Source organism: Solanum verrucosum, unplaced genomic scaffold (genome assembly GCF_900185275.1).
Source record: "Solanum verrucosum unplaced genomic scaffold, falcon-dt-bn FXZP01000218.1, whole genome shotgun sequence".
Classification (NCBI taxonomy): domain Eukaryota; kingdom Viridiplantae; phylum Streptophyta; class Magnoliopsida; order Solanales; family Solanaceae; genus Solanum; species Solanum verrucosum.
This window is the reverse complement of record NW_026020464.1, coordinates 8,731-36,485: the sequence shown is the minus strand read 5'-3', so window position 1 is coordinate 36,485 and position 27,755 is coordinate 8,731. Positions and strand designations below refer to the sequence as shown.

General features: G+C 31.2%; 2 protein-coding genes and 1 pseudogene across 2 annotated transcripts in view; all 3 read left to right on the top strand.

Moving 5' to 3' along the window:
- Positions 1-21,908, top strand: part of LOC125808806 (6,7,8-trihydroxycoumarin synthase-like) — a 61,573-nt gene extending 39,665 nt beyond the window's left edge. Inside the window, exons 2-3 of the mRNA XM_049488466.1 lie at positions 20,260-20,886; positions 21,300-21,908. Of these exons, the coding sequence (XP_049344423.1) occupies positions 20,260-20,886; positions 21,300-21,908 (1,236 nt within the window). The remainder of the gene's footprint in view (positions 1-20,259; positions 20,887-21,299) is intronic.
- Positions 6,089-7,850, top strand: LOC125808801 (6,7,8-trihydroxycoumarin synthase-like). Its single transcript, XM_049488462.1, has 3 exons — positions 6,089-6,964; positions 7,146-7,581; positions 7,671-7,850. The coding sequence occupies exons 1-3, from the start codon at positions 6,089-6,091 to the stop codon at positions 7,841-7,843; spliced, it is 1,485 nt and encodes a 494-aa protein (XP_049344419.1). The 3' UTR covers positions 7,844-7,850.
- A 2,580-nt stretch (positions 21,909-24,488) lies between the features above and the next one.
- On the top strand, positions 24,489-27,402 carry LOC125808866 (5-OH-xanthotoxin synthase-like; annotated as a pseudogene).
- Positions 27,403-27,755: the final 353 nt, after the last annotated feature.

The following is a 27,755-nucleotide window of genomic DNA, read 5'->3' as shown; positions in this document are numbered from 1 at the left end:
GCGCATATAAAGAATTTGGCAAAATTAGACACGCATCAATTATGTTATCTATCTTTAGATTAGTTGGATAAGTTTATATGAAAAACGTTTGCAAACTTGGATATATACGTCTTCTACTGCGCATAATACAACCAAATTCACAATGGATAGACACATATTTAGGGTATTATTGCGGTCGCAGATCTAGAAGGTTGGATATATATATATATATATATATATATATATATTGTAGATTTATATTATCAACTTGAAGTTCTTGTAAAAACTCATAAACTTTAATTATTGAATTCATTTTTGTTAGGACATAAGGGGCTCAAGTTTGAAATTATATATCACGTCCTATTTGATCTCTTGATTTAATGGGTTCAGAGGTACCGCCAACATTTTAAATTTATGGGTTCAGAATTTGTATAATAATTTTAAGTTTTCATAACTGGTTTTTAAATTTAGTATATATATATATATATATATTTGATGAAGTTCTTAATATTAATATATTATTTGAACAAAAGTTACGGAGTATATAACTGAACTTGTATATAGACTTTGTTGGAATCTTACATCGGGGGTATTAGAGGTCCTTGACCCCCTTATATGATTTTGAGTAGGGGTGTACAAAATCGAATCGAAAACCGAACCAAATCACAAACCGAGAAAAAAACTCGACTAGTGATTGGATTGACTTGGTTTGGTATTGAAAAAAAAAATCGACTATATTTGGGTTGGTTTGGTTTTAACTAAAAAAAAACAACCCGAGACCAAACCAACCCGACATTATATATATAATTTAAAAAAATTATTTTATACACAAAAATATTTACTTTGATATAATTTTTAAATATTTCTTATACTTTTTCATAGTTTTTATCTTTTAATATATTATTTCAAGTTTGAAACTTAGAATTCTGAATGGTTCAATAAAGATTATAGTCCACAGATGTTGATAATTATAATAAAGCTTAAATCAAAATCAAATAAATACTAATGCAAAAAGAAAATCAATTCAACACTAAGAATGACAATAATATTGAATATTTGTTCTTTGATTTTACATTGGTTTAGACAATTCAAATACATAATCTAATTTTAATTTCCTTTAATATTTAGTCATGTAACTAATACTTATTAAACTTATTTTAGCATGATTTAGTACTTTTAAATTATGATCATTTTCATTATGACTTGTTAATTTGCAATATTTGTTTTACGCGATTTCATTATTATTATTTTTTTGTTGGATATTTTAGTGTCATTACTCATATCATATTTTGTGTTATTTTCTTAAGAAACACCTTAGATAGTTGTATTTTGGTAGAACTAAAGAAATATTTGAAGTACAAGTAAATTATATGTTTGTATTAATACTTTACCGGAAAAACTCAAAAATCCGAAAGAAACCGAAAAAAACCAAAAAAAACTGAGGTTGAAAAACCAGAGTTTTATTGGTTTGATTTGGTTTATAGATTTAAAAATCTGACACAAATGGTTTGGTTTGATATTTGAAAAATCCGAACCAACCCGGTCATGTACACTCCTAATTTTGAGTAAACTTCCCCTTCTAAACAAGTTTTTGGGATTGAGTTATGTCTAATATTTATTTTTTAATCATAATATCAGAGTCATACAAATTCCAATTTATTATTTTCAATGTTGGACCTCCCATTTTATATTGTACACTCTCCAGATGTACGATCATGAGCATACCCCCAACCCCACTTCGATGGGATTAGGGGTATTTGGTTTCCTTTTATGGTCTTTATTAAGTCCCACATCCGTACGTTAAGGAAAATATCAAGATATGTATCATCTACAAAGCAAACTCTTAAATATATTAGACTAAGAGCTCGAATGGATTGACTGAAAATGCTTTTAAGTAAAAAAAAAATATAGTTACTTTAGGTTTTTAACTTTTTAAGTCATTTTAAATTTGTTTTAACTTATTTTTAATTATGTCAAACACTTCCAAAAATTGAAAATAACTTAAAAATATATTTGACCAACTTTTAAGTCAATTCAAACATGCTCTAAATTGGATAAATTAAATGTACAATCATGCATAAGATAAGAATATTTATTTATATACCTACACATCATAAAATCAAGTCAAATTTTCTTTTTTAATTGAATATAAATAACTTAATTATATTCGTACCATCTTAAGGGTCACCTTCTCATTACATCAAATCACTTAATTATACTCAACTTTAGTGGATCCGTTTAATTTGTATATAAAATTGATTAAACCATATAAATATTGTTCAATACGCAAACAAAAATGCTTTCGATAAATCCTTGTTTATATTACTCATGATTACTTTCGAATGAAACGTATATGAATATCTTCTTTCGAGATTAGTACAACACTATTTTGACTAAGGAAAAATCTTTTTGGCCAGAAAATTTGGCCAGAATTTAATCAGAATGATATTTTTTTTTTGTTATTTTATCATTTTAAATAGTTTTATCCTTTTAACTTTAATTCATTTTAATTAAAATATGGAAAAACATCAATTTATTTTAAAATAAAAAAAATATTATATTTTTTTAAGTGTTTAGCCAAATTCTGGCCTAACTTTCTGGCCATTTATCACTTCCCTTTGAATAATTAATGTTTGATAAAAAAAAAAATTAACATATTATGAACTCAAAGAACAAGTTGTCTATTAATTTCGAAATTTTTTTTTGTTTTGATTTGGTTTATAGATTTAAAAATCCGACACAAATAGTTTGGTTTGATATTTGAAAAACCCGAACCAACCTGATCATGTACACTCCTAATTTTGAGTAATCTTCCCCTTCTAAACAAGTTTTTGGGATTGAGTTAGGTCTAATATTTATTTTTTAATCATAATATCAGAGTCATACTAATTCCAATTTATTTTTTTCAATGTTGGACCTCCCATTTTATATTGTACAATCTCCAGATGTACGATCATGAGCATACCCCCAGCCCCACTTCGATGGGATTAGGGGTATTTGGTTTCCTTTTATGGTCTTTATTAAGTCCCACATCCGTAGGCTAAGGAAAATATCAAGATATGTATCATCTACAAAGCAAACTCTTAAATATATTAGACTAAGAGCTCGAATGGATTGACTGAAAATGCTTTTAAGTAAAAAAAAATATAGCTACTTTAGGTTTTTAACTTTTTAAGTCATTTTAAATTTGTTTTAACTTATTTTTAATTATGTCAAACACTTCCAAAAATTGAAAATAACTTAAAAATATATTTGACCAATTTTTAAGTCAATTCAAATATGCTCTAAATTGAATAAATTAAACGTATAATCATGCATAAGATAAGAATATTTATTTATATACCTACACATCATAAAATCAAGTCAATTTTTCCTTTTTAATTGCATATAAATAACTTAATTATATTCGTACCATCTTAAGGGTCACCTTCTCATTACATCAAATCACTTAATTATAATCAACTTTAGTGGATCCATTTAATTTGTATATAAAATTAATTAAACCATATAAATATTGTTCAATACGACAAACAAAAATGCTTTCGATAAATCCTTGTTTATATTACTCATGATTACTTTCGAATGAAACGTATATGAATATCTTCTTTCGAGATTAGTACAACACTATTTTGAATATGAAAAAATCTTTTTGGCTAGAATTTAATTAAAATGATATTTTTTTCTTATGTTATTTTATCATTTTAACTATTTTTATCCCTTTAATTTTAATATATTTTAATTAAAATATGGAAAAAACATCTATGTTTTTTAAAATTAAAAAAAAATATTATAATTTTTTAATTTTCTAGCCAAATTTTTCTGGCCATTTATCACTTCCCTTTGAATAATTAATGTTTGATAAAAAAAAATTAACATATTATAAACTCAAAGAACAAGCTGTCTATTAATTTCAAAAAATTTCTTTGGTTTATAAATTTAAAAATCTAACACAAATAGTTTGATTTGATATTTGAAAAACCCGAACCAACCCGGTTATGTACACCCCTAATTTTGAGTAATCTTCCCCTTCTAAACAAGTTTTTGGGATCGAGTTAGGTCTAATATTTATTTTTTAATCATAATATCAGAGTCATACTAATTCCAATTTATTTTTTTCAATGTTGGACCTCCCATTTTATATTGTTCACTCTTCAGATGTACGATCATGAGCATACCCCAGCCCCACTTAGATGGGATTAGGGGTATTTGGTTTCCTTTCATGGTCTTTATTAAGTCCCACATCCGTAAGCTAAGGAAAATATCAAGATATGTATCATCTACAAAGCAAACTCTTAAATATATTAGACTAAGAGTTCGTATGGATTGACTGAAAATGCTTTTAAGTAAAAAAAATATAGCTACTCTAGGTTTTTAACTTTTTAAGTCATTTTAAATTTGTTTTAACTTAGTTTTAATTATGTCAAACACTTCCAAAAATTGAAAATAACTTAAAAATATATTTGACCAACTTTTAAGTCAATTCAAATATGCTTTAAATTGGATAAATTAAACATACAATCATGCATAAGATAAAAAATATTTATTTATGTACCTACACATCATAAAATCAAGTCAATTTTTCTTTTTTAATTGCATATAAATAACTTAATTATATTCGTACCATCTTAAGGGTCACCTTCTCATTACATCAAATCACTTAATTATACTCAACTTTAGTGGATCCATTTAATTTGCATATAAAATTAATTAAACTATATAAATATTGTTCAACACGACAAACAAAAATGCTTTCAATAAATCCTTGTTTATATTACTCATGATTACTTTTGAATGAAACTTATATGAATATCTTCTTTCGAGATTAGCACAACACTATTTTGAATAAGGAAAAATCTTTTTGGCCAGAAAATTTGATTAGAATAATATTTTATTTATATTATTTTATTATTTTAAATATTTTTATTCTTTTAACTTTAATACATTTTAATTAAAATATAGAAAAAACATCAATTTATTTTAACATAAAAAAAATATTTTAATTTTTTTAATTTTCGAGCCAAATTCTAGCTAAACTTTCTGCCATTTAGCGCTTCACTTAGAATAATTAATGTTTGATAAAAAAATTTTAACATATTATAAACTCAAAGAACAAGCTGTCTATTAATTTCGAGAATTTTCTTTGGTTTGATTTAATTCATAAAATCGAAAAGGGGAGTTACATTTACTATTTATAAAGTTGGTAAGGGAGAGGTATTGAGAATATAATTAAATAATAAAAATGTGTTATTTCACCGCCATCCAAATTTAAAAGAATTTCCACATATTTGATCCATGAAAAAAGAATCAGACCTGCACGTGAGGGGTGATTGTTCAGAATAAATGTTTGTGTTGATATCTTTTATCTTCATTCCATAAGGCAATTTTCAATAAAAGAAGATTTGATACTAGTGTACGGCTCTACCATTGCAACACCAAGTACAATACCTGCATAGACTTGATTTTTTGATTAATTAATTAAATAAAAATTTAAGCGAATTAAAATGAATGAATCATTAACCCGTACCAAACTTAATAGAGTTAACCAACAAGGAAACTTAATAGAGTTAACCAACAAGGATTGTAGTAGAGTGGTAAGTACTCCTTCATTCTTAAGCAGATATTTTGAGTTTGAGTCCTTGTGTGTATGGAGTCGCCTTTGTAATTAGGAGCGCTTTACCCCAATATGAGACTTCTCGCGTAAATTTGAATTTAGTCGGGCTCCAATGTGAACTTGAACATATGTTCAATGATTAAATGGGAACAAGTCGAACAAACTCTCATTATTAAGTACATGCGTAGAAGTAACAGAAAATTAGCTTTAAAAGGATCACGTCACTTAAGAAATTTAAAAAATGTACGTTAATTCAAATAATTATGCATGACACACATTTTCATGACTAATTCCATATTAATATTTTGACTTTAAATCATACACAAGTGGATAACCAAGAAGGCAAAAGAAAAATTGAAATATTTTTCTGAAAAATTCACTGCCGTACCATTTTAATCATTTAAGTTGGGTTAGAAATGAAAAGGTTAACAGTTTAATACAAGGTCTATATATAGAAATATATTTGAGATATATATGATATCATATAACTAGAAAAAAATGATTATCATAATTTTTATTCTCTTAGTAACTCTTCCTATTGTACTCAATTTCCTAGCCAAAAAGGGTAGGAAAAATGTTATGCCACCTGGTCCTATAGGGTTACCATTTATTGGGAATTTGCATCAATACGATGATTTAACCCCTCATATTTATTTTTCGAAACTAGCCAAGAAATATGGAAAAATATTTTCACTAAAACTTGGTTCAACTCCAATAGTTGTAATTTCTTCAGCAAAATTAGCAAAAGAAGTGTTAAAAATACAAGATTTAACATTTTGTAGTAGACCTTCTTTTTTTGGCCAACAAAAATTGTCTTACAATGGCCATGATATTGCATTTGCGCCTTACAATGACTATTGGAGAGAAATGCGAAAAGCTTGTGTTGTTCATTTGTTCAATCTCAAAAAAGTACAATCTTTTAGTCCGATTCATGAAGATGAAGTATCTAGAATGATTACGAAAATATCCCAACAAGCAACTGCTTCCCAAATTACAAATTTGAGTAATTTAGTGATTTCACTAACAAGTACTATTATTTGTAGAGTTGCTTTTGGTATTAGGTATGATGAAGAAGCACATGACAAGAGGAGATTTGATGAACTTTTAGCTGTGACACAAGAAATGAGTGCGCGGTTCTTTTTCACTGATTATTTTCCTTTATTTGGTTGGCTTGATAAATTATTTGGAAATATTAGTAGACTTGAAAAGAATTATAAAGATTTAGATGAGTTCTACGAAGATCTCATTCAACATCTTAATTCCAGTAAGCCAAAATCCATGGAAGGAGATATTATTGATCTTTTGCTACAATTGAAGAAAGAGCAATTGACTCCAATTGATCTCACTTTGGACAACATAAAGGCAATTCTCATGGTAATTGATCAATTATATAATTTAAGTTATATATATTGATAGTATACATAATTAGATAAGAAAAAACTATTTCCAAAATTTACGAATTTAGGCTTAATTCATACACACAAGTACTTACTTGCATGCACAACTATTTTATAACAATCACTTTCATTTTCCTCTCGATTTGATTATTTTGTAGAATATATTTGTTGGTGGAACAGACACTAGCGCGGCTACAGTAGTATGGGCAATGACAGCCTTAATTAAGAATCCAAAATTCATGAAGAAAGTTCAAGAAGAAATTAGAAAATCAATTGGGACTAAAGGCTTTGTGAATGAAGATGATGTTCAAAACATGCCTTATCTCAAAGCAGTGATAAAAGAGACATTTAGATTATATCCACCAGTTCCACTGCTAATACCAAGAGAAACAATGAAAAAATCCACACTAGAAGGGTATGAAATTCAGCCAGGAACTATAATTCATGTTAACTCTTGGGTGATTGCAAGGGATCCTGAAATATGGGAAAATCCAGAAGAATTTATGCCTGAGAGATTCTTGAATAGCGATATTGATTTCAAAGGCCAAGATTTTGAGTTGCTTCCATTTGGAGCAGGCCGAAGAGGTTGTCCAGGTATTCAATGGAACTATTATATATTATACGTGAAAATCTTGCATGTTTTTAATCTATAAAGATTTTAAGTTTTGAATTCGTCTCTACAGGTATTGCACTTGGTGTTGCAACGGTGGATCTTATGCTTTCAAACCTTCTTTATGCATTTGATTGGGAATTGCCTTGTGGGATGAAGAAAGAAGATATTGACACAGATGTCATGCCTGGAATTGCTATGCATAAGAAAAATGATCTTTGCCTTGTCCCTAAAAATTATTTCTAGATTAGCTACATCTCTTCTAGTCATAATTTATGTAATATGCACGTTATTGTATAGATTTGATTTTATAGCTTTAAATAAATTTGTTTTTACGTTTATGTCATTTTTATATTTATAAGAAGAAGGTTTTTACACATAACATATCTTTTGAAAAAATCATTTCCTCACTTTTTTATTTTATTTTATGTGTTTTGCTCAACAATGAAAGTAAAATTGTGATTAGGAACTTTAACCAAAACAAATTATGCCTCAATAATATGGTACATATAATTGTTGAATCGAGAACACATTGTATTATTTCACTTAAAAAAAACATATTTTTTTATGCATTCCCAATCAAATGCATAAATAAGATTTGAAAGTATAAGATCCATCATTGAAACACAGAGTGTAATATCAGAAAGACATATTTAAGATTTAAATTTTATAATTTGGAAATTATAAGATTTTTGAAAAATGCTATTTATATTACTTTTCATGATTTTCACTAAATATATGTAAGTTGAATAAAAAGTTGTGTGTTCAATTAAACTTATAGTATAAATTAATACCAAACACATTTAAATGATTTATAGAGGATTTCATATGAACAAAAGTAAACTCTTTCAAAAAGGTATTCCATTTTGTTTTTCCCTTCTTGGTTTTCCACTTAAATGCAATGTATTATAAGATAGTCAAAATATTCACATGGAATGAGTCATAAAATCTGTCAAGTCTTTTATATTCTTATGCATGTGTTTCATTTTTAAAAAAAAACAATTAAATAGCTCATTATTATCATTTATCTGGAAATGATCTAGAAAAGTGAAAATTAATAAATGTGTTTCATTTATTTGTAACAAAAAAAAAGTCCCTTTTTAGAAAAAAATTGAAACCTATTTTCCTTGCATGCATGTGCTTAGATAACGAGAGCTTAGGGTTGATTTTGGAATTACTATTTAAGTCGTGTTTATGATATTAGGGTTGATTTTGGAATTACTATTTAAGTCGTGTTTATGATATTAGGGTTGATTTTGGAATTACTATTTAAGTCGTGTTTATGATTTATATTTATAAGTCTATCCATTTTAAAATAACTTTAGTATGTTTGAATTTCAGCCATATATAATTGCATTTAGTCATTTTTGTTGACATATAGCTAAAGGTTAACCATTTTTATCGAAACTTCAATCATATAAAACTTTCAATATCACAATACTTAAACTTGTTCTATAATAAATAGAAATGCAAATTAAATAATGATGTTCAAATATAATATCCGGTAGGAGTGTACATGACCAGATTAGTTCGGGTTTTTCAAATATCAAACCAAACCATTTGTGTAAAAAATTTAAATTTATAAACCAAACCAAACTAATAAAATTCGAATTTTTTCAGGTTTTTCAACCTCGGGTTGGTTCGGGTTTTTCAAATACCAAACCAAACCATTGTGTCGATTTTTATAATTTATAAATCAAACCAAACTAGTAAATCTCATATTTTTTTCAGATTTTTGGATTTTTTCGATAAAGTTTGCATACAAACATATAATTAACTTGTGCTCCAAATATTTCTTTAATCCAACCAAAATACAATTATCTAAGATGTTTCTTAAAAAAATAACACAAAATATGAGATGAGTACTGATGACACAAAAATATTCAATAAAAAATAATAATGAAATCATCATATAAAATAACTATTGCGAAGTCATAAATGAAAATGATTATAATTTAAAAGTACTAAATCATGCTAAAATAAGTTTAATAAGTATAAGTTACATTACTAAATATTTAAGGAAAATTAAAATTCGATTATGTATTTTAATTGTCTAAACCAATGTAAAACTAAAGAACAAATATTCAATATTATTGTCATTCTTAGTGTTGAATTGATTTTCTTTTGCATTAGTATTAATTTGATTTTGATTTAAGTTTTATTATAATTATCAACATCTATGAACTATTATCTTTATTGGACCATTTCGAATTCTAAGTTTTAAACTTGAAATAATATATTAAAAGATAAAAACTATGAAATAGTATAAGAAATATTTTAAAATTATATCAAAGTAAATATTTTTATGTATAAAATAAAATTTTGAAATTACATATATAATGTCGGATTGATTTGGTCTCGGGTTGATTTTTGTTAGTTAAAACCAAACCAACCCAAATATAGTCGATTTTTTTTCCAATACCAAACCAAGTCAAACTAAACACTAGTCGGGTCTTTTTTTTTTGTTTGACTCAATTTGCGGTTTGATTTGAATTTCGATTCAGTTTTGTACTCCCCTAATATCTTGTAAACATTTAACGTAAGTCTAGTAGTGCCAAAATTGATTCAACCCATTCAATTACTTGCCCACCTTTTAATGGATTGGGCTTGAAAGATTATTTTGATGGGCTATTTGGAGTTTGGTCTAAAATTAAGTTAGCCCAAACACAAACCAACACTTGGGAGGACGTATTAGGTGAGATTAGTGCTGTCAAAATAGGTTTGGCCCGCTAGGTCGGCCCAACCCAATCCTTGAATTAAATGAGATTGGACTTAATTTTTTCAGCCCATTTAGGAACGAGACTTTTTAACCTAGCCTCATTTGGCCCGCTGGCCTCGTAGGCCCAACCCGCAAGCCTCAGAGGTCAGCCCGTGGACTGTGAATTTTAAAAATATTTATTATATATATTTTAAGTAGTGTTTTATTTGATAAGATTTTATCAATAAATATTTTTAAAATATCAATATAAATCAGGACTAACTTCTTTATATATCTTTTACATTTTAGAGTCATTAGCCCACTAAATTTTCTTATTAGCCTAAGTCCATTACTCCATTATAACTATGAATCTTTGACCTCTTTTACTTTTGTTTTTACACCTAATTTTCCACTTCTCCTTTATTGTCTTGTTTATGAAAATAGTGATCATATAATGTTTTTTGTTCAGATGAATCTTATGAATGTTGTATCTTGGCTATTATGTTTTTATTTTGTAAATATCCACTGAAGTATGTGTAATTCATGAGTGAATTTATGTATGTATTGATGTCGTGTTCATTAGACATCAACGTTCGTATTCTTTCTAAGAGAGAAATGTTGTCCATTTTTTGGTTGATGCGCCAACCCGTGGCCCACTTAGGGCTGGGTTGAACTGCTATTTTATAGGCCCTTTAATTAAAAGGGTCAGCCCGTCCCAACCCATTTAACTTTTTAGCTCGTTAGGATTGGGTTGGGTTGGGCCGGCCCATTTTGACAGCTCTAGGTGAGATGTATAAGAATAATATTTAATTATTTATATATAAATTAGCATAATTAAAACTTTGTTTCTTATTTGCTACTACAAATAAATATTGCAAAAATAAGGTCAAATTATAAAATGGACGGATTGGCTATGATCCGTACTTATTGTTTAGCCTATTTTTGTTCAGTCTGTTTTAATTTAAAGTGATACTTCATACATATTTGGTTAATGTCATATTTATTAATTCAATCTATTTTAATTCGTTCAAATTCAAACAAACACGGTCCATATGTCACTATCAAAGTTAAAGGAGCCCATACCTATTTATTAAGATACAACAAGTAATACCATATGGCACAAACACTACCTTTTATAAGAAACATTTATCTATCTCTCCTTCTTTAATTTTTTTTTCTTTTTGGCCACAAATTATTTGTCAAATAATAAGCACAAAGTATTACGTGTGACTGTGTGAGTCTCTTGACAAATTAATTAATAGCCAATTTTAACACGCACCAAACTTGTGCTAATAATATTCTTTAGTGAAAGAGATATTGATGTGATAAACTAAATGATTAATTAGGGTGTAAATCATACTTCTTACGATATATTTGAAAAAATTTACAACAGAAAAGATTCATATTTGTCTTCTTACTTTCAAAAAAATGATATAGTTATGATTTATTATTATCATACTCTTTTGATCTATTTATTTTTATTGTCTAATTTTAGACACTTATTTATCTTTGGACTATTAACTCTCACATCTCACTCTTGTTATTATACGTAGCATCTAAATTCCAAAATATCTGGAAAACGTGATTACTTAAGGACAAATTAAAGGTCAATTTTCAAGCCTTAATTTTCGTGGCCAATAATATTTTCGGATCTTTACATAAATAATCAGATAAATTTACTGATTTTTTTTCTAGACGTAGATAATCCACCGTTATATATATATATAAAATAAAAATAAAAATTCACTAATTTTAATTTAAGTTAGAGTAGACGACAACTTTGATTAATTTCTTTTAATTTTGGTGGTGTTACTTTCATGAATCGTGACCTGTCTCCCACTCCCATTATTTCACATGTCATATTTTCCATTTTTTAACTATATATTATATGGTTGTGAAATGATCTTACATAAAAACAAAACATGAGTAAGTACAATTACGTGAAAAGATTCTTGAATTGTGGTGAAAAAGCATCTAGTACCTAACTAGCTCCATAAAATAGCAAGCTATAAACAAGTAATTACTTATGAGTAAATAAAAAAGTATATAATTAGTAGTTAAAAAGATTTGTTACAAACAACAGAAAAAGAAAAAAAGATAAGTGCAATGTCATAATTACAAAAAAAAGAAAAAGAAAAAAAAAACTAGTGTTATAAAATGATTTCTAAGGGATAGCTTCGGAAAAGCTAGTAAAATTCACTTAAATAGCTATCCTTCGAAAAAAAATAGTCGTCAAATGTATAACATATGTATATTAATTAACGATTGTGAATAGTTTTCATCGAGCTTCAAAATATGTAACTTTCCCTTGATAATATTCCATATGTTTAGGTCATGACCAAACAATTTTTATATTGTTGGGTGTGGAAATTAAACTCCTCAAGAGAAAAGTTTGATGACTTTATTAAGTCTTTTAACACAAGATAATTAGACACAACAAGTGACGAGCGGGAGTTGCTCGGATGGTAAGCACCCCTCACTTTCAACTCGAAGGTTGCGAGTTCGAGTCACCAAGGGAGCAAAAGGGGTGGGAGGGAGCTCCTAGGGAGGGTAAAAAAAAACATTAGACACAACAAGTGACTACCAAGATAATTAGACAAAAATGATGCTCTTTCTACTCTTTGTAACCCTTCCTATCATTCTTATTTTCCTTCTTCCTAAAGCCAAAAAGGGTGCAAAAAACACACCGCCACTGGCATTAGTACATTGAATGTACGAGTATGCGAGTTGGAATGCTAAACAATACATAGGCTTGAAAAGATTATGAAAGAAACACTTACCTTCGCTCTTCTCAACTCATGAATAACTTAACTCAAAATAAAGCAATAAAACACATGCAATATATGAAACGCTTTGCAAAACAGTAAAAGCAACTTAGTTCGTTAAAGAAATGCAATAACAAACTCAACTTTACTCATATAATCTAGTAATATAGTTTATGTGGGAGATTCTCTAACCGACAATTACCACTATGAGTCTAAGTAGTGATACATCGTCTTACCCACGCTACCAGAACTGTTCTATACTTTGCGTTCATATAGAACACTTAACTTAGTGGATCCACTAGTCTATGCTAAAAGAATCTTAAGGAGTCATCTAAAAAGTATGATCCTTTACTACCCATAATGGCTACATGGTTTATGGAGACTTGAGTTAGTATGAACTCGCATCCCCATATCGGTGCTCAATACTACTCCCAAAATATACTTAGCTCATATGATTTAAAATCAAAACTTCTTTCTTTGGTTTGAGATAATTACTCAAAAACTTAGCTTAAAAGCTCTCTTGGAAACGATGTTCCCTTTTCTTGCTCAAATGTGAAAACATTTATAAACTCTTTGGGAATACTTAGTTCCCTAATAGCTTTTTGCGAAATGAACTCAACTCTTTACTTAACTTGAAACTTAAGTCTTAAAACAAGGTTAAAACGTTTGTTAAAGACTCTTGAAAACTTTAAAAACTTTGCTTGACTTGCTTCTTAGCTTCTAGACTTGACTCTTAACTTCTCTTGACTTTGATCCTAACTTTTCTTGAATTGGATTATGGATTCAAGGTTCATGATCTCATGTTTATGGATGATTTCATGATGTTTAGATGTACCTTAGAGTGTTGGAATCAACTTAGGAACATAGGTACATTACTAAGGAACAAGTACTAAAAGGTGGGGGACTGGGGAACGAATGGGGAGAACTAACGTCCCTGGCGCTCTGAGAGGTGCGGGGCGCCAGCCCTTAACATTCAGGGACTGGTCTGGGGCGCGTTGGCTGGCGCGGCGCTCCAAGGGTGAACATTCAGGGACCCTTTTGGGGCGCGACGCCCTATCCCTATACCCAGGTGTTTAACGACTTTTCTTCTCCATTTTTCATCTCTAAACCCTCTAAACTTTAATGGTTCTTTCCCCAAACGCCTAGGATCAATGGAACCCTCAACATACAACAGATTTAACTCGAAAATTCACCCGAAAACACGAATCAAATCAACAAGAGACTTCAACAACACAACCATCAAGAACTCAACGAATTTTCAACAATGTTCTTCAAGAACTCACTTTCTTTGCATTCAAACAACTTAAATTCACTGAATTGAAACAAGATTGGCTTGTGGGTGAACTAACACAACACTATGTGACCTCACATACCTTGTAGGGATCACCCTCGACGAATTCCACAAGCCAAGCTTCGACGATCTTGAATGTTCTTGCTTCCTTTTCTCCTTTCTCCTCTTTTCTCTCTCTCCAAGCCCTAGCGTGAAATTCTAAATTTTCTAAACTGACCAAAATCTGGTTTTACCCCCAATAAATCCCCTAAAAATGAATTAGAGTAATTAGGTAGGGAAAAGACTAAATTATCCTTCCAAACCCGGATTAGACTTTCCTTAATCCAACAGCCCAACTTCCGAAAGACATAACTTACTAATACGAACTCGGAATCGCGCAAACTCGGTGGCGTAAGAAAAATCATTCCAAGATCTTTCCTACCATATCTGGAAGTTCCTATAACTCATCATGAGCTAGAAGTTATGGCTGTTTGAAGTTGGCCAAAACTCAACTTTTCCTAACTTAAACAAATTTTCCAGATTTTCATTATTTCCAAAAATGACTATTTCAACTTCTTAGCTTCTTCCTAGTTATTTCAAATTGCGAGATGTTACACTTTAAGGTTACCATTCATTGGAAATTTGCATCAGTTTGATGGTTTAACCCGTCATATCTATTTTTGGAAACTTTCCAAGAAATATGGAAAAATATTCTTATTGAAACTTGGTTCTACTCCAATAATTGTAGTTTCTTCAGCAAAATTAGCAAAAGAAGTAATGAAAACACAAGATTTAGCATTTTGCAGTAGACCTTCTATTTTGTGCCAGCAAAAATTGTCTCACAATAATCAAGATATTGCCACGTCATCTTACAATGACCACTGGAAAGAGCTTCGAAAAATATGTGTTGGTCATTTATATAGTCTAAAAAAGTATAATCTTTTATTCCAATTCGTGAAGATGAAGTATCAAGAATGATCATAGAAATATCTCAACAAGCTGTAACTTCCCGAATTACCAATTTGAGTAGTATTGATTTCACTAACGACTACAATTATTTGTAGAGTTGCTTTTGGTATTAGGTATGATGAAGAAACACACGAAAGGAGGAATTTTAATGAACTTTTAAAAGTGACTGAAGAAATGTTGGCAGGCTTTTTTGTCTCTGATTATTTTCCTCTCTTTGGATGGATTGATAAACTCTCCGGAAAAATAAATAAACTTGAGAAGAATTTTAAAGATTTGGATGAGTTTTATGAAGGACTCATTGAGCAACATCTCAATCCCAATAAGCCAAAATCCATGGAAGGAGATATTATTGATCTTTTGCTACAATTGAAGAAAGAGAAATCAACTCCAATTGATCTTACATTAGACAACATAAAGGGTATAATCATGGTAACGAACTACTTCATTTGTATCTGTTTTATATGACGGTACTGATAAATATATATCTACTTGCTTACATCGACTGCTTACACGTAGCTAAACAGTTAACCTTTCATTGGCTTGGTGTTAATAATATTGTTTCATGTGGCTAGTTTTTTTCCATGGTTATGTTTGTGGCATGACTACAATACAAAGAAAGATTTTTATCAAATATTAAAAAATGTCTTTAAATTTGTGGCATAAACATGTCATAACATTTTCTGATTACTTGATTTAAAAATATTTTAATATAGATAAAATGAGAAATATAATGTTTTGAATACATGAAGATATAGTTTGTGGTAAGTTTTGATCCTCCCATTTTCTCTAGTAGAATATGCAAGTGGCTGGAACGGACACTAGCGCAGCTACAATAATTCTGGGGATCTATTTTTATACTTCTCCAAAGCATGATTAAAGTTGACAAAAAATGTAGGGCGTACCTATGGGGTAGCTCTGAGGATAAGAAGAAGTATATATGCGCTAGTAGCATGGGACAAAGTATGTGTACCTAAGAAGTAATTTGGTGGTATGAATATCAAAGGAATTAGTAAATTCTGGAATGTGGCATCAGTGGGTAAATTGATGTGGCAATTAATAGTAAAAAAAGATGGGTACATGGGGTGTATATGAAAGAGAACCAGGACATCTGTGAACATAAATTAAAGCTCCATAAGATAGTAGTTGGTATTGGAGAAAGTTGAATGCCATAAAGAAAAGACTCATGCCATAAAGTTGAATATCATATTTGTCATAGCCCAATTGAAAAACATGTATTATCTACATTGCCCAACAACGCTCATATATTTCTTCCTTGGCAATGCCATCACTGAGCCCAAAAAATGTACATACCATATGAACTTATGTTATTCTTTATCAAGTTTCTTACTTTCCTCCCCCATTCCGATTGATATGAGATTCCAATATATTGTAACCTTTACCCCTTCTTCATAATTTAATTTTGAATTTCTTTTCCTTGACCATGTATTAATCCAAATATTTGGACCCAAACTAAAGCTTTAATATTTTCGAGTTTATCAATTCCTTCCCCTTTTAATAGGAAACAATATCAATTATTTATTCAGTTATCAAATTGCCTTTGAAATTATTGGTGAGATAAATATCTAGATAATATGGAAAAAAATTGATTGATAGAGGAGGAAAAATCATTTTCAGGCTTTAATGATTGTGTCCTGTGAATTTTCCTGTGTCACTTTCATGAATATTAAAGAATCAAACTACCTCCTAAAATATCAAAAGTATAGTCTATCACTTATAAATGCAATGTCATTTTTACATGCATTCTCATTTGTAATATTATCATGGAGTGTATTACAAACTCTGTGGTGATCAGAAAATACTTAGTTCTCTCTAGCTCTTATTTTCTTCATGCTTGTTAGGTAGCAGAAGTTAGGTACTTAATTAGGATTAGTAAGGTAAGACCTAGCCCCCCTTGCTTGTACTTGTCCTTGATATTTTTTATGTTTAATAAAAGGCTGCTAGACACTATCAAGTGGTAAATTTGCTTTAAAAAAAATATTGTGACTTGTAGAATTTTTATGTAATTTTAAAAAAATAAAGATTTTATGTTCGAATTCACACTGAACAATAGTTTGTTTGATCTCGTACTACGAAGTCAAACCAAACAAATTAAAATAGAAGGAGTAGTATAAATGAAAGAAATCGTAGAAAATCTTAACACAAGGTATAGAAAACAAGTGTCTTTTTCCAAAAAAAAAAAAAAAACACATGATGTTCTTTCCTGTAACATCCGGCAATATGAAATAATTGAAGAGGCTTAGAATTGGAAATTTTCATTTTTTTGGAAAGAATTTAAAGTTTTGGAAATTTTGGCTAAGTATGGAAAATGTGAAATTTTGGCCAACTTTGAACAGCCATAAATTCTAGCTCAGGATGAGTTAGGTGGAATTCCAGTTATGGTTGCAAAGTTCGTGGAACGACCTTTCCAACGCCGCCGAGTTTGCTCGATTCCGAGTTCGTATGAGGGAGTTATGACCTTCGAAAGTTGGGCAGTTGTCAAGGAGATCCGTCCGGGAATCATTAAGGGCATTTTAGTCTTTTCCCTAGCCAATTCTTTTGAGCTCATATTGTTGTATTAGGATGATCTTTGGATCATTTTTGTCCCATTTTTGGTAAGAGAAAGAGTTAGGGTTCTTGTGATTGAAGAAGAGAAGAAGGAGAAGAAGAAGAAGAGAAGAAAGAGGAGATTTGTCAAGACCATTGTGGAAATTCGTCGGGGGTGATCCCTATCAAGGTATGTGAGTTTTTCCGTGTGGGTTGATCCTTTCCCCCACACCCCCCAAGTTTATTCCTTGCTTTGAGAAAAGATTGGGAGTTTGTTATTGAAGTGTTGAAGTTGTTAGTTGTTAGTTGTTGTTGAGGTTGTTGGTGGTGTTGTTGAATTTATTGTACGTTGTGAGACATGATTGGGTCGTATATTTAAGTTGAAACCTATTGTATGTTGAGGGGATTATGATTCTAAGAGCTATGACCCTTTAGAGGTTGATCCACCATCGATTTGCAGAAGTTTCTGGGCTGTCGATCCCCATCTACAGGACTGACCTACGGACCGTAGATAGATCAACGGTCAGTACTAGTCAACCGTCGATTGGGACAGAAGTTGGGGTTATGGGGCGTCGATCTACGGTCGCGATCGACGGTCTGTGACCTGACCTACGGACCGTAAGTCATGACCGTAGGCCAACACTTAGTCTTTTTCTTAAATGAAATTCTGGGGAAAATCTCTGATGCAATCTACGGACCTGCAGTACGGACCGTAAGTCCATCTACGGTCCGTCGATGGCGACCGTAAGTCCCATCTGTGTCACCAGAAATCTGAAGTCTCAGCCAAGTTTCCCCTCTTCTTTTCTCACTTTCTCATACATGTTTCAAAGTAATTTACCTATGTTTTATAGTTGTTTTCGACGTTCCAAAGTGCGTCTAAGCGTTCAAGAATCCTTCCATAACATGTGATCGAACACCTTGAATTCATAATTCCAATTCAAGGAAAGATAGTTCCAAGTCAAGTGAAGTTTCAAGTCGAGTAAGAGTCTTAGTTTCAAGCTAAGTCATGAGTTTAAAGTTGAATTCTCTTCAAAAAAAAAAAGAAAGTTATTAGGGAACTAAGTATTCCCAAAGGAGGTCGTAAATGCTATTATATTTGAATAAAAAGGGAATCATGTTTTCTTTCCCCAAAGGAGCCTTTGGGCTAAAGTTTTGAGTAATTATCTCAATCAAAGTAAGAAGTTATTTTAAAAGCATGAGCCAAAGTAATTTTGGGAGTAGTATTGAGCACCGAATTGGGGGACACGAGTTCATATTAACTCAACTCTCCCTAAGAACCATGCGCCAACATGGGACTTGTCGTATCATTCTTTTTAGATGATCACGCAAGATTAGGCTAGTGGATCCACTAAGCAAAAGTAAGGTCCTATATCGATGGCAAGGTATAGGATGGTCCTTTGGCAACGTGAGGTAAAACGTTGTATCATCACTAAGGCTCGTAGTGGTGGTTGTCGGTTAAAGAACCTCCCACAAAAGCTATTTTATGTTTATAAAAGAAAAGTGGAGTTTGTTGTCATTTTATCCTTAGCGATCTAAGTTGTTTACATTCTTTTACAAGCTTTATATGTGTGGCTCGTGTCTTATTACTTTACTTTGAGTCCAGTTATGTATATGAGTCGTTCAGAGTCAAGGTAAGTGATCTCTTGTTCCCTTTTCAAGCTTAAGTTGTTTTTAGCGGTCCAGCTCGCATACTCGTACATTCCATGTACTGATGCCAGTTGGCCTGCATCGTTTTATGATGCAGACGCAGGTACCCAGGATCAGCATCCTGCACGCCGTTGATCCAGTTGAGCACTCTAGAGTCAGTGGTGAGCCTCCTTGCTTCCAAAGGGCTCAGTTATTTTGTTCTCTTAGTTTTGTTTATTAGGGTGTTGTGGGGTCTGTCCCAACATCCATCTAAGTATTTTAGAGGCTTCATAGACAGTCAGTCCGTTAGTTTTGAGTCTCTTATCTATGTATATATGTAAGTATTCTATTTTGAGACTCGAGTTGCCTTTTTGGCCAGATATGTATCATTTAAGTTGTTTATGCCTCTGCATAGCATTGAGTTATTCTGTTGAGTAGGTTTCCGCTGAGTTAAGAAAGCCAGGCCAAGGGTTCGCTTGGGGCCAGCAATGGTTTCCGAGTGCCGGTCCCGCCCAGGGTGTAGGCTCGGGGCGTGACATTTCCACTCTTTGTAGCCCTTGTTATCATCATTATTCTCACTTTTCTTATTCCTAAATCCAAAAGGAATGGAAAATGCATTCTACCACCAGGCCCTTTAGGGTTGCCATTCATTGGAAATTTGCATCAATATGGTAGTTTAACCCCTCATCTCTACTTTTGGAAACTTTCCAGAAAATATGGAAAAATATTCTCATTGAAACTTGGTTCTTCTACTATGGTTGTAGTTTCTTCAGCAAATCTAGCAAAAGAGGTAACAAAAATACAAGATTTAGCATTTTGTAGTCGACCTTCACTTCTTGGCCAGCAAAAATTGTCTTACAATGGTCAAGATATTGCCTTGTCGCCTTACAATGACTATTGGAGAGAACTTCGAAAAATATGTGTTGTTCATTTATTTAGTCTCAAGAAAGTGCAATATTTTAGTCCAATTCGTGAAGATGAAGTATCAAGAATGATCAAGAAAATATCCCAGCAAGCCGCCACTTCACAAATTACAAATTTGAGCAATATAGTGATTTCACTTACAACTACAATTATTTGTAGAATTGCTTTTGGTGTTAGGTATGATGAAGAAACACCTGAAGGGAGGAAATTTAATGAACTTTTAAAAGTGACGGAGGAAATGTTGGCATGCTTTTTTGTCTGTGACTATTTTCCCCTCTTAGGATGGATTGATAAACTCTCTGGAAAAATAAATAAACTTGAGAAGAATTTTAAGGATTTGGATGAGTTTTATGAAGGACTCATTGAGCAACATCTCAATCCCAATATGCCAAAATCAATGGAAGGAGATATTATTGATCTTTTGCTTCGATTGAAGAAAGAAAAATCAACTCCAATCGATCTTACTTTGGAAAACATAAAGGCTATTATCATGGTAATGACTAATGAACTATTCTCTTTATGTCTATTTTATATATTTGCTCTAGCTGACTGCTTACACCTAGCTAAACAGTTAACCTTACGAATGAATTAAGAAATTGAAGTGAAAATTCATATCAATTAATCATTAGTTAGATGTTGAAAGTTGTATATAGCCAAGTCTTTTGTATTGTTATATATATATTTATTGACTTGATATTAACACTCTGTCATACAACTAAGTTTTTTCCTTAGTCATGTTTGTGACACAATCATAATATAAAGAAACTTTGTTGGTCAAATATCAAGAAGTGCCTTTTTAAACTTGTAATATTACACATGTTATAACATTTTCTGATATGATTAGGAAACAATTTCAATTGATATGAAATGTTGCATTTAATTTTATCCTCACGCTTTCTCTTGTAGAATATGCTAGTTGGTGGAACGGACACAAGCGCAGCTGCAGTAGTTTGGGCAATGACAGCCTTGATATCTAAACCAAATGCCATGAAGAAAGTTCAAGCTGAAATTCGAGAAATGGTTGGTAAAAAGTCCGTAGTGAATGAAGAAGACATCCAAAATCTTCCATATTTTAAAGCAGTGATAAAAGAAACATTTAGATTGTTTCCGCCAAATCCATTGTTAATAGCAAGAGAGACGATGCAAAATTCCATACTAGAAGGATATGAAATTAAACCAAAAACTATAGTTCATGTTAATGTTTGGGCTATTGCAAGGGATCCTGAAATATGGGAAAATCCAGAAGAATTTATACCTGAGAGGTTTCTGAATAGTGATATTGATATTAAGGGGCAAAATTTTGAGCTGATTCCATTTGGAGCAGGCAGAAGAGGGTGCCCGGCTATGGCACTCGGTGTGGCAACTGTGGAACTTGTACTTTCCAATCTTCTTTACGCTTTTGATTGGGAGTTGCCTTGTGGAATGAAAAAAGAAGACATTGACACAGATGTTTTGCCTGGACTTACAATGCACAAAAAAGAACCTTTATGCCTTGTTCCTAGAAATTATCACTAGAAATTAAACAAGACCAAACTCCAATGTTTAAATTAGATATCCATGTTTAATAATATGGTCGTATGGTTTTATGTCTGTCATTTTTCGTTATAAACTTGTAATGGAGTTGTTGTTTCAATAAAATCTCCCTTCTAGTTTCAAAGGATGTCGCGGAAATTTGGTAGTTAATTTACTAATTCTCTAGGAATTAAATTAACATGGGGATTCTCGATTCCTGTCCAGTGCAATAGTAATAATGAAATCTATAACCTCTATTGTTGCAATCAAATGTATATTATAAACTCTATTGTTGCAACACCAAGTGCAATACGTGCAAAAACCAGTGTCTCTTTTTGCCAAAAAGCATACTTACCGATTCAACTTGTGTTATCCCTTATAAAGTTTTTTACTTTACTTTTGTTAGGACCGAAATAATTAAGTGTCATGCATAAGCTACTAAAGCAAACCTCGAAACACCATGAGTAAGAATATAAACTAGAAATATACCAAAAGACACAAATCTTTAACATGGTTCGATGAATCGACTTATGTCCAAAGAGGAGATGAGCAATCTACTATATAAATATGAAAGTACAAAATTTAAAGAGAAATAACCTCACCCATTCACGCGTAATATAAAGAGGTTCATACAAGTGATAACGTATCACTTATGTCCCACAAATTCTCCCCCCTAGACAATACTTTCAAAGGCTTTAGGACTACATTATGAATGCTATTGTGTTAGAATTAATGTTCCTGTATTTATAGAGTCATAAATTTTTTCCTACTAGAAAAGGACTAGCCAAATATGTAGACTTTGGGTGTGTTTGGTATGAAGGAAAATGTTTTCCTAGAAAATGTTTTCCTGGAAAACAAGTTGATTTTTGACTTATTTTCTCATGTTTGGTTGGTGAGTTATAAATATTTTCCGGAAAAGATTTTTAGTGTTTGATTTATGAATGTTTTTTTTTTTTGAGAAATATCTGTTATTTTTACTAGGGTAGAAAATAATTTTTGAATTTGAAAATATTTTTGAAAAACAAACTTAAAATTATTTTTGGGGTGGTGGTGGTGGGAGGGGCTGGTAGTAGGGTGGGGGGGGGGGTCGAGGGTAGGGGTGAAAAAATGAAATTTTGAAATTGAAAATATTTTTAAAAACAAACTTAAATTTTTTTTTTGGGGGTGGGGGGGTCAAGGGTAGGGTGAAAAAATGAAATTTTGAAGTTGAAAATATTTTTTAAAAACAAACTTAAATTTTTTTTTTTTGGGGGGTGGGGGGGTGGGGGCTGGTAGTGGGTGCGTGGGTGGGGGGGGGTCGAGGGTAGGGGTGAAAAAATGAAATTTTGAAATTGAAAATATTTTTAAAAACAAACTTGAAATTTTTTTTTGGGGGTGGGGGGCTGGGTAAGAGGTGGGTGGGGGGGTCAAGGGTAGCGTGAAAAAATGAAATTTTGAACTTGAAAATATTTTTTAAAGACAAACTTAACATATTTTTTTTTGGGGGGGGGTAGGGGTGGGGTGGGTGGGGGGCTGGGTAGGAGGTGCATGAGGGTGGGTAAAAAAATTGAATTTAAAAACAAGCTTTAAATATTTTTTTTTTGGGGGGGGGTTGGTTGGGGGGCTGGTTTGAGGGTAGGGACAAAATAAATTGATTTTTTCAACAATTTTTTTTTTAATTGGAAGTTGGAAGAGAGTTTTGGAAAATGTTTTCCTTAAGTTTTGAAAGGAAGTCATTTTCCTTAAATTTGAGGAAATGAGTTGATTTGGAAAACATTTTCCAAAACATTTAACCCAACCAAACATGAGAAAATTGGAAAACATTTTCCGGAAAATGTTTTCCTTCATACCAAACACACCCTTTGTGTTTTCCTTTTAAGCAAAGGAAAATCCATTTATGATAAGAAATTCAGGGCAGTTAATACCTGACAACTCTCTTATTTCGATACAAAATTTAATTTAGAATTCTTTTTTCTAGACAATGAATGAATACAAAAATTTTAGACGTAAATTAAAGCTTCGAAATTCCATTATCAAATTCCTTTGTCTAATTCTATGTAATTATAATTATAGGTGAGACATTTATCTAGACAATGTGGAAAAAATTGATAAAGGACAAACAGTCATTTTTTCAAGCTTTAAATATTGTGGCTTGTGAACTTTCCTGTGCAACTTTCATGAAAATCACCATACAAAAAAAGAAAAAAACAAAGTTTAGAATTTTAAACTAAATGATCATACTATGAAATTAGGATCAAACTACTTCCCAAAATATCAGAAGTGTGTAGTTGATGTTTATCCCTTTCTATCACTTATAAATAAATGCAATCTCTTTTTCTTCCTTTAAATTACAAATTTCTTTCTATTTGTCTATTTCCTAAATAAGTATTTTCATCATGATTTAAATTATTATCATAGCCATTGATCCAAAGTTCCACCTTCTTTTACTGTTACTTATAGTATTTTTATGTAAACTTTATTTCAAAATAATTATAGATAAAAATTTATTTCTTTCGTCCTCTAAATCAAGCGAGAGAGTACTATAAATGAAAGAAATTGTGGAAAATCTTAATACAAGATATAGAAGACTTTTCCAAAAAACACATGATGTTATTTCCACTCTTTGTAGCCCTTGTTATCATCATCATTCTAAGTTTCCTTCTTCCTAAAGCCAAAAGGAGTGGAAAAAACATTCTACCACCAGGTCCTTTAAGGTTGCCATTCATTGGAAATTTGCATCAATATGATAGTTTAACCCCTCATCTCTACTTTTGGAAACTTTCCCAAAAATATGGGAAAATCTTCTCATTGAAACTTGGTAATTCTACTATGATTGTAGTTTCTTCAGCAAATCTAGCAAAAGAAGTAATGAAGACACAAGATTTAGCTTTTTGTAGTCGGCCTTGCCTTCTTGGCCAACAAAAGTTGTCTTACAATGGTCAAGATATCGCTATGTCGCGTTACAATGACTATTGGAAAGAAATTAGAAAAATGTGTTTTTCATTTATTTAGTCTCAAGAAAGTGCAATATTATCGTCCAATTCGTGAAGATGAAGTAGCAAGAATGATCAAAAAAATATCTCTAAAAGCTCACACTTCACAAATTACAAATTTGAGCAATATAGTGATTTCACTTGCAACTACAATTATTTGTAGAATTGCTTTTGGAATTAGGTATGGTGGAGAAACACGCGAAAGGAGGAAATTTGTTGAACTTTTAAAAGTGGGTCAAGAAATGTTGGCTGGATTTTTTGTCTCTGATTATTTTCCTCTCTTAGGATGGATTGATAAACTCTCCGGGAAAATAAATAAACTTGAGAAGAATTTTACGGATTTGGATGAGCTTTACGAAGGACTCATTGAGCAACATCTCAATCCCAATAGGCCAAAATCCATGGAAGGAGATATTATTGATCTTCTGCTCCAATTAAAGAAAGAAAAATCAACTCCAATCGATCTTACTTTGGACAACATAAAGGCTATTATCATGGTAATTATTTAACTACTCTATGTGTCAATTTTATATATTTTCTCTTGTCGGCTGTTAGCTATATAGTTAATTTTTCCAATGAATTAACAAGTTGAAGTGAAAATCTTATCAATTAATCCTGGTTAGATGTTAAAAATTGTATATAAGGAAGTCTTGTGTATTGTTATATTTATTGACTTGGAATTAGTACTCTGTCATACAACTAAGATTGTACTTTCTTGAGACTAAATAAATGAAGTAAGCAAAGTTTTCTAATTTCTCTCCAATAGTCATTGGTGAAAACACTATGTCATGACTATTGTAAGATAATTTTTGTTGGCAAAGAGTAGAGGGTCTACTACAAAATGCTAAATCTTGTGTCTTCATTACTTCTTTTGCTAATTTTGCTGAAAAAATTACAACTACCGGAGTAGAACCAAATTTCAATAAGAATATTTTTCCATATTTTTTAGAAAGTTTCCAAAAATAGATATGAGGAGTTACACTATCATATTGATGCAAATTTCCAATGATTGGCAAATCTAAAGGACCTGGTGGTAGATTGGTATTTCTACTTATTTTGGTTTTGTGAAGAAGAAAAATGAGAATAATAGGAAAAGCTACTAAAAATATAAAGAACATCATGGTTTTGATGTGTCACTGCCAAATGCAACTTCAAATGTAACCTATAAATAGATCTTCTATTGAGTTGCTTTTATACACATTTTTTTGTTCAATTGAATGTAGTGATATTTGAGAATGACATCACAATTTAATCTTAAAGATGTTTTAAGTATGCAATGACATATCTCAACAAGCTACAACTTTACAAGTCACCAACTTGAGCACTATGTTATATTCACTAACAAGTACCATTATTTGTCGAGTTGCTTTTGGTATTAGGTATGATGAAGAAGCACATGAAAGGAGGAGATTTGATGAACTTTTAATTGCGACTCAAGCAATGATGGCTAGCTTCTTTGTTTATGATTTTTTTCCTTCTTTAAGTTGGATTGATAAACTTACTGGATTGATAGATAGACTTGAGAATAATTTCAAGAACTTGGATAATTTTTATGAAGAACTCATTGAGCAACATCTTAATCCCAAGAGGCCAAAATCCATGGAAGGAGACATTCTTGATCTTTTGCTTCAATTGAAGAAAGAGAAATCAACTACAATTGATCTCACTTTGGAGGATGCAAAAGCACTTGCCATGGTAATCTTGTATATTTATGTTAGTACATGTACTTTGAGTCTTTTTTTTTTTTTCGTTTCCCACCTGGTGTTCGGAGCCCACATTGGTGCCTCAACTATATCCGGATCACGCATTACAAGGCTCATTCGGGGTGGTACTCCCAACATGATTTTCCCCATACTTGTTGAGACTTTCTCATGAATTGACAATTTATGTCTTTTTTGTGTGTCAATTTCTTTGTAGGACGTGTTAGTAGCAGGATCAGACACAAGCGCCGCTGTAAAAGTATGGGTGATGACAGCCTTAATGAGGAATCCAAGAGCCATGAAGAAAGTTCAAACGGAAATTAGACAATCAATTGGAAAAAAGGCATTGTAAATGAAGATGACATCCAAAACATGCCTTATCTTAAAGCAGTAATAAAGGAGACATTACGATTATATCCATCAGCTCCACTCCTACTACCAAGAGAATCAATGAAAAAGTCTATACTAGAAGAATATGAAATTGAGTCAGGAACCACAATTTATGTTAACTTTTGGGCTATTGCAAGAGATCCCGAGATATGGGAGAATTCAAATGAGTTTATTCCTGAGAGATTCCTGAATTACGATATTGATTTTAAAGGACAAAACTTTGAGTTAATTCCATTTGGAGCTGGACGAAGAGGATGCCCAGCTATTACACTTGGGGTTGCCATAGTGGAACTTGCATTGTCAAATCTTCTTTATGCATCTGATTGGAAGTTGCCTTGGAGCATGAGAAAAGAGGACATTGATACAACTGTTAGGCCAGGAATTGTAATGCATAAGAAGATAGATCTTTGCCTTATACCTACAAATTATCTCTAGATTATATTCAAATACGGATATAAGGCGAGTTTTGTGATATCAATTGAAATCATGTAAAAAATAAATTATTCTCAAGCTAAACATATTTAGAATACATACATGTAATAAGTTATTCTCATGCTAAACTTATCGACCGACTCTAAGTTATGAATTTGTCTTTCTCACTCCACCTAGTTCTTGAAGGAACACCTTTATATTACGTAAATAAATAAATATATGCTACTGGTAGTAATTGTTGCATTTTCGCTACTAAAATAGTTACTATTTTATCATTGAAATTTTGTACTGAAAAATATTTAATGACTATTTTCATAAATATTTTAATTGAGTCACGAGAAAAGAAAAAATAGTAG

What these genes read in the sequence shown, in the direction of transcription:
- LOC125808801 (XM_049488462.1), top strand. Translation starts at nt 6,089, where the DNA reads ATGATTATCATAATTTTTATTCTCTTAGTAACTCTTCCTATTGTACTC. An exon ending in ACATAAAGGCAATTCTCATG is followed by an intron (nt 6,965 to 7,145) that starts GTAATTGATCAA and finishes ATTATTTTGTAG; the next exon opens with AATATATTTGTTGGTGGAAC. An exon ending in AGGCCGAAGAGGTTGTCCAG is followed by an intron (nt 7,582 to 7,670) that starts GTATTCAATGGA and finishes TCGTCTCTACAG; the next exon opens with GTATTGCACTTGGTGTTGCA.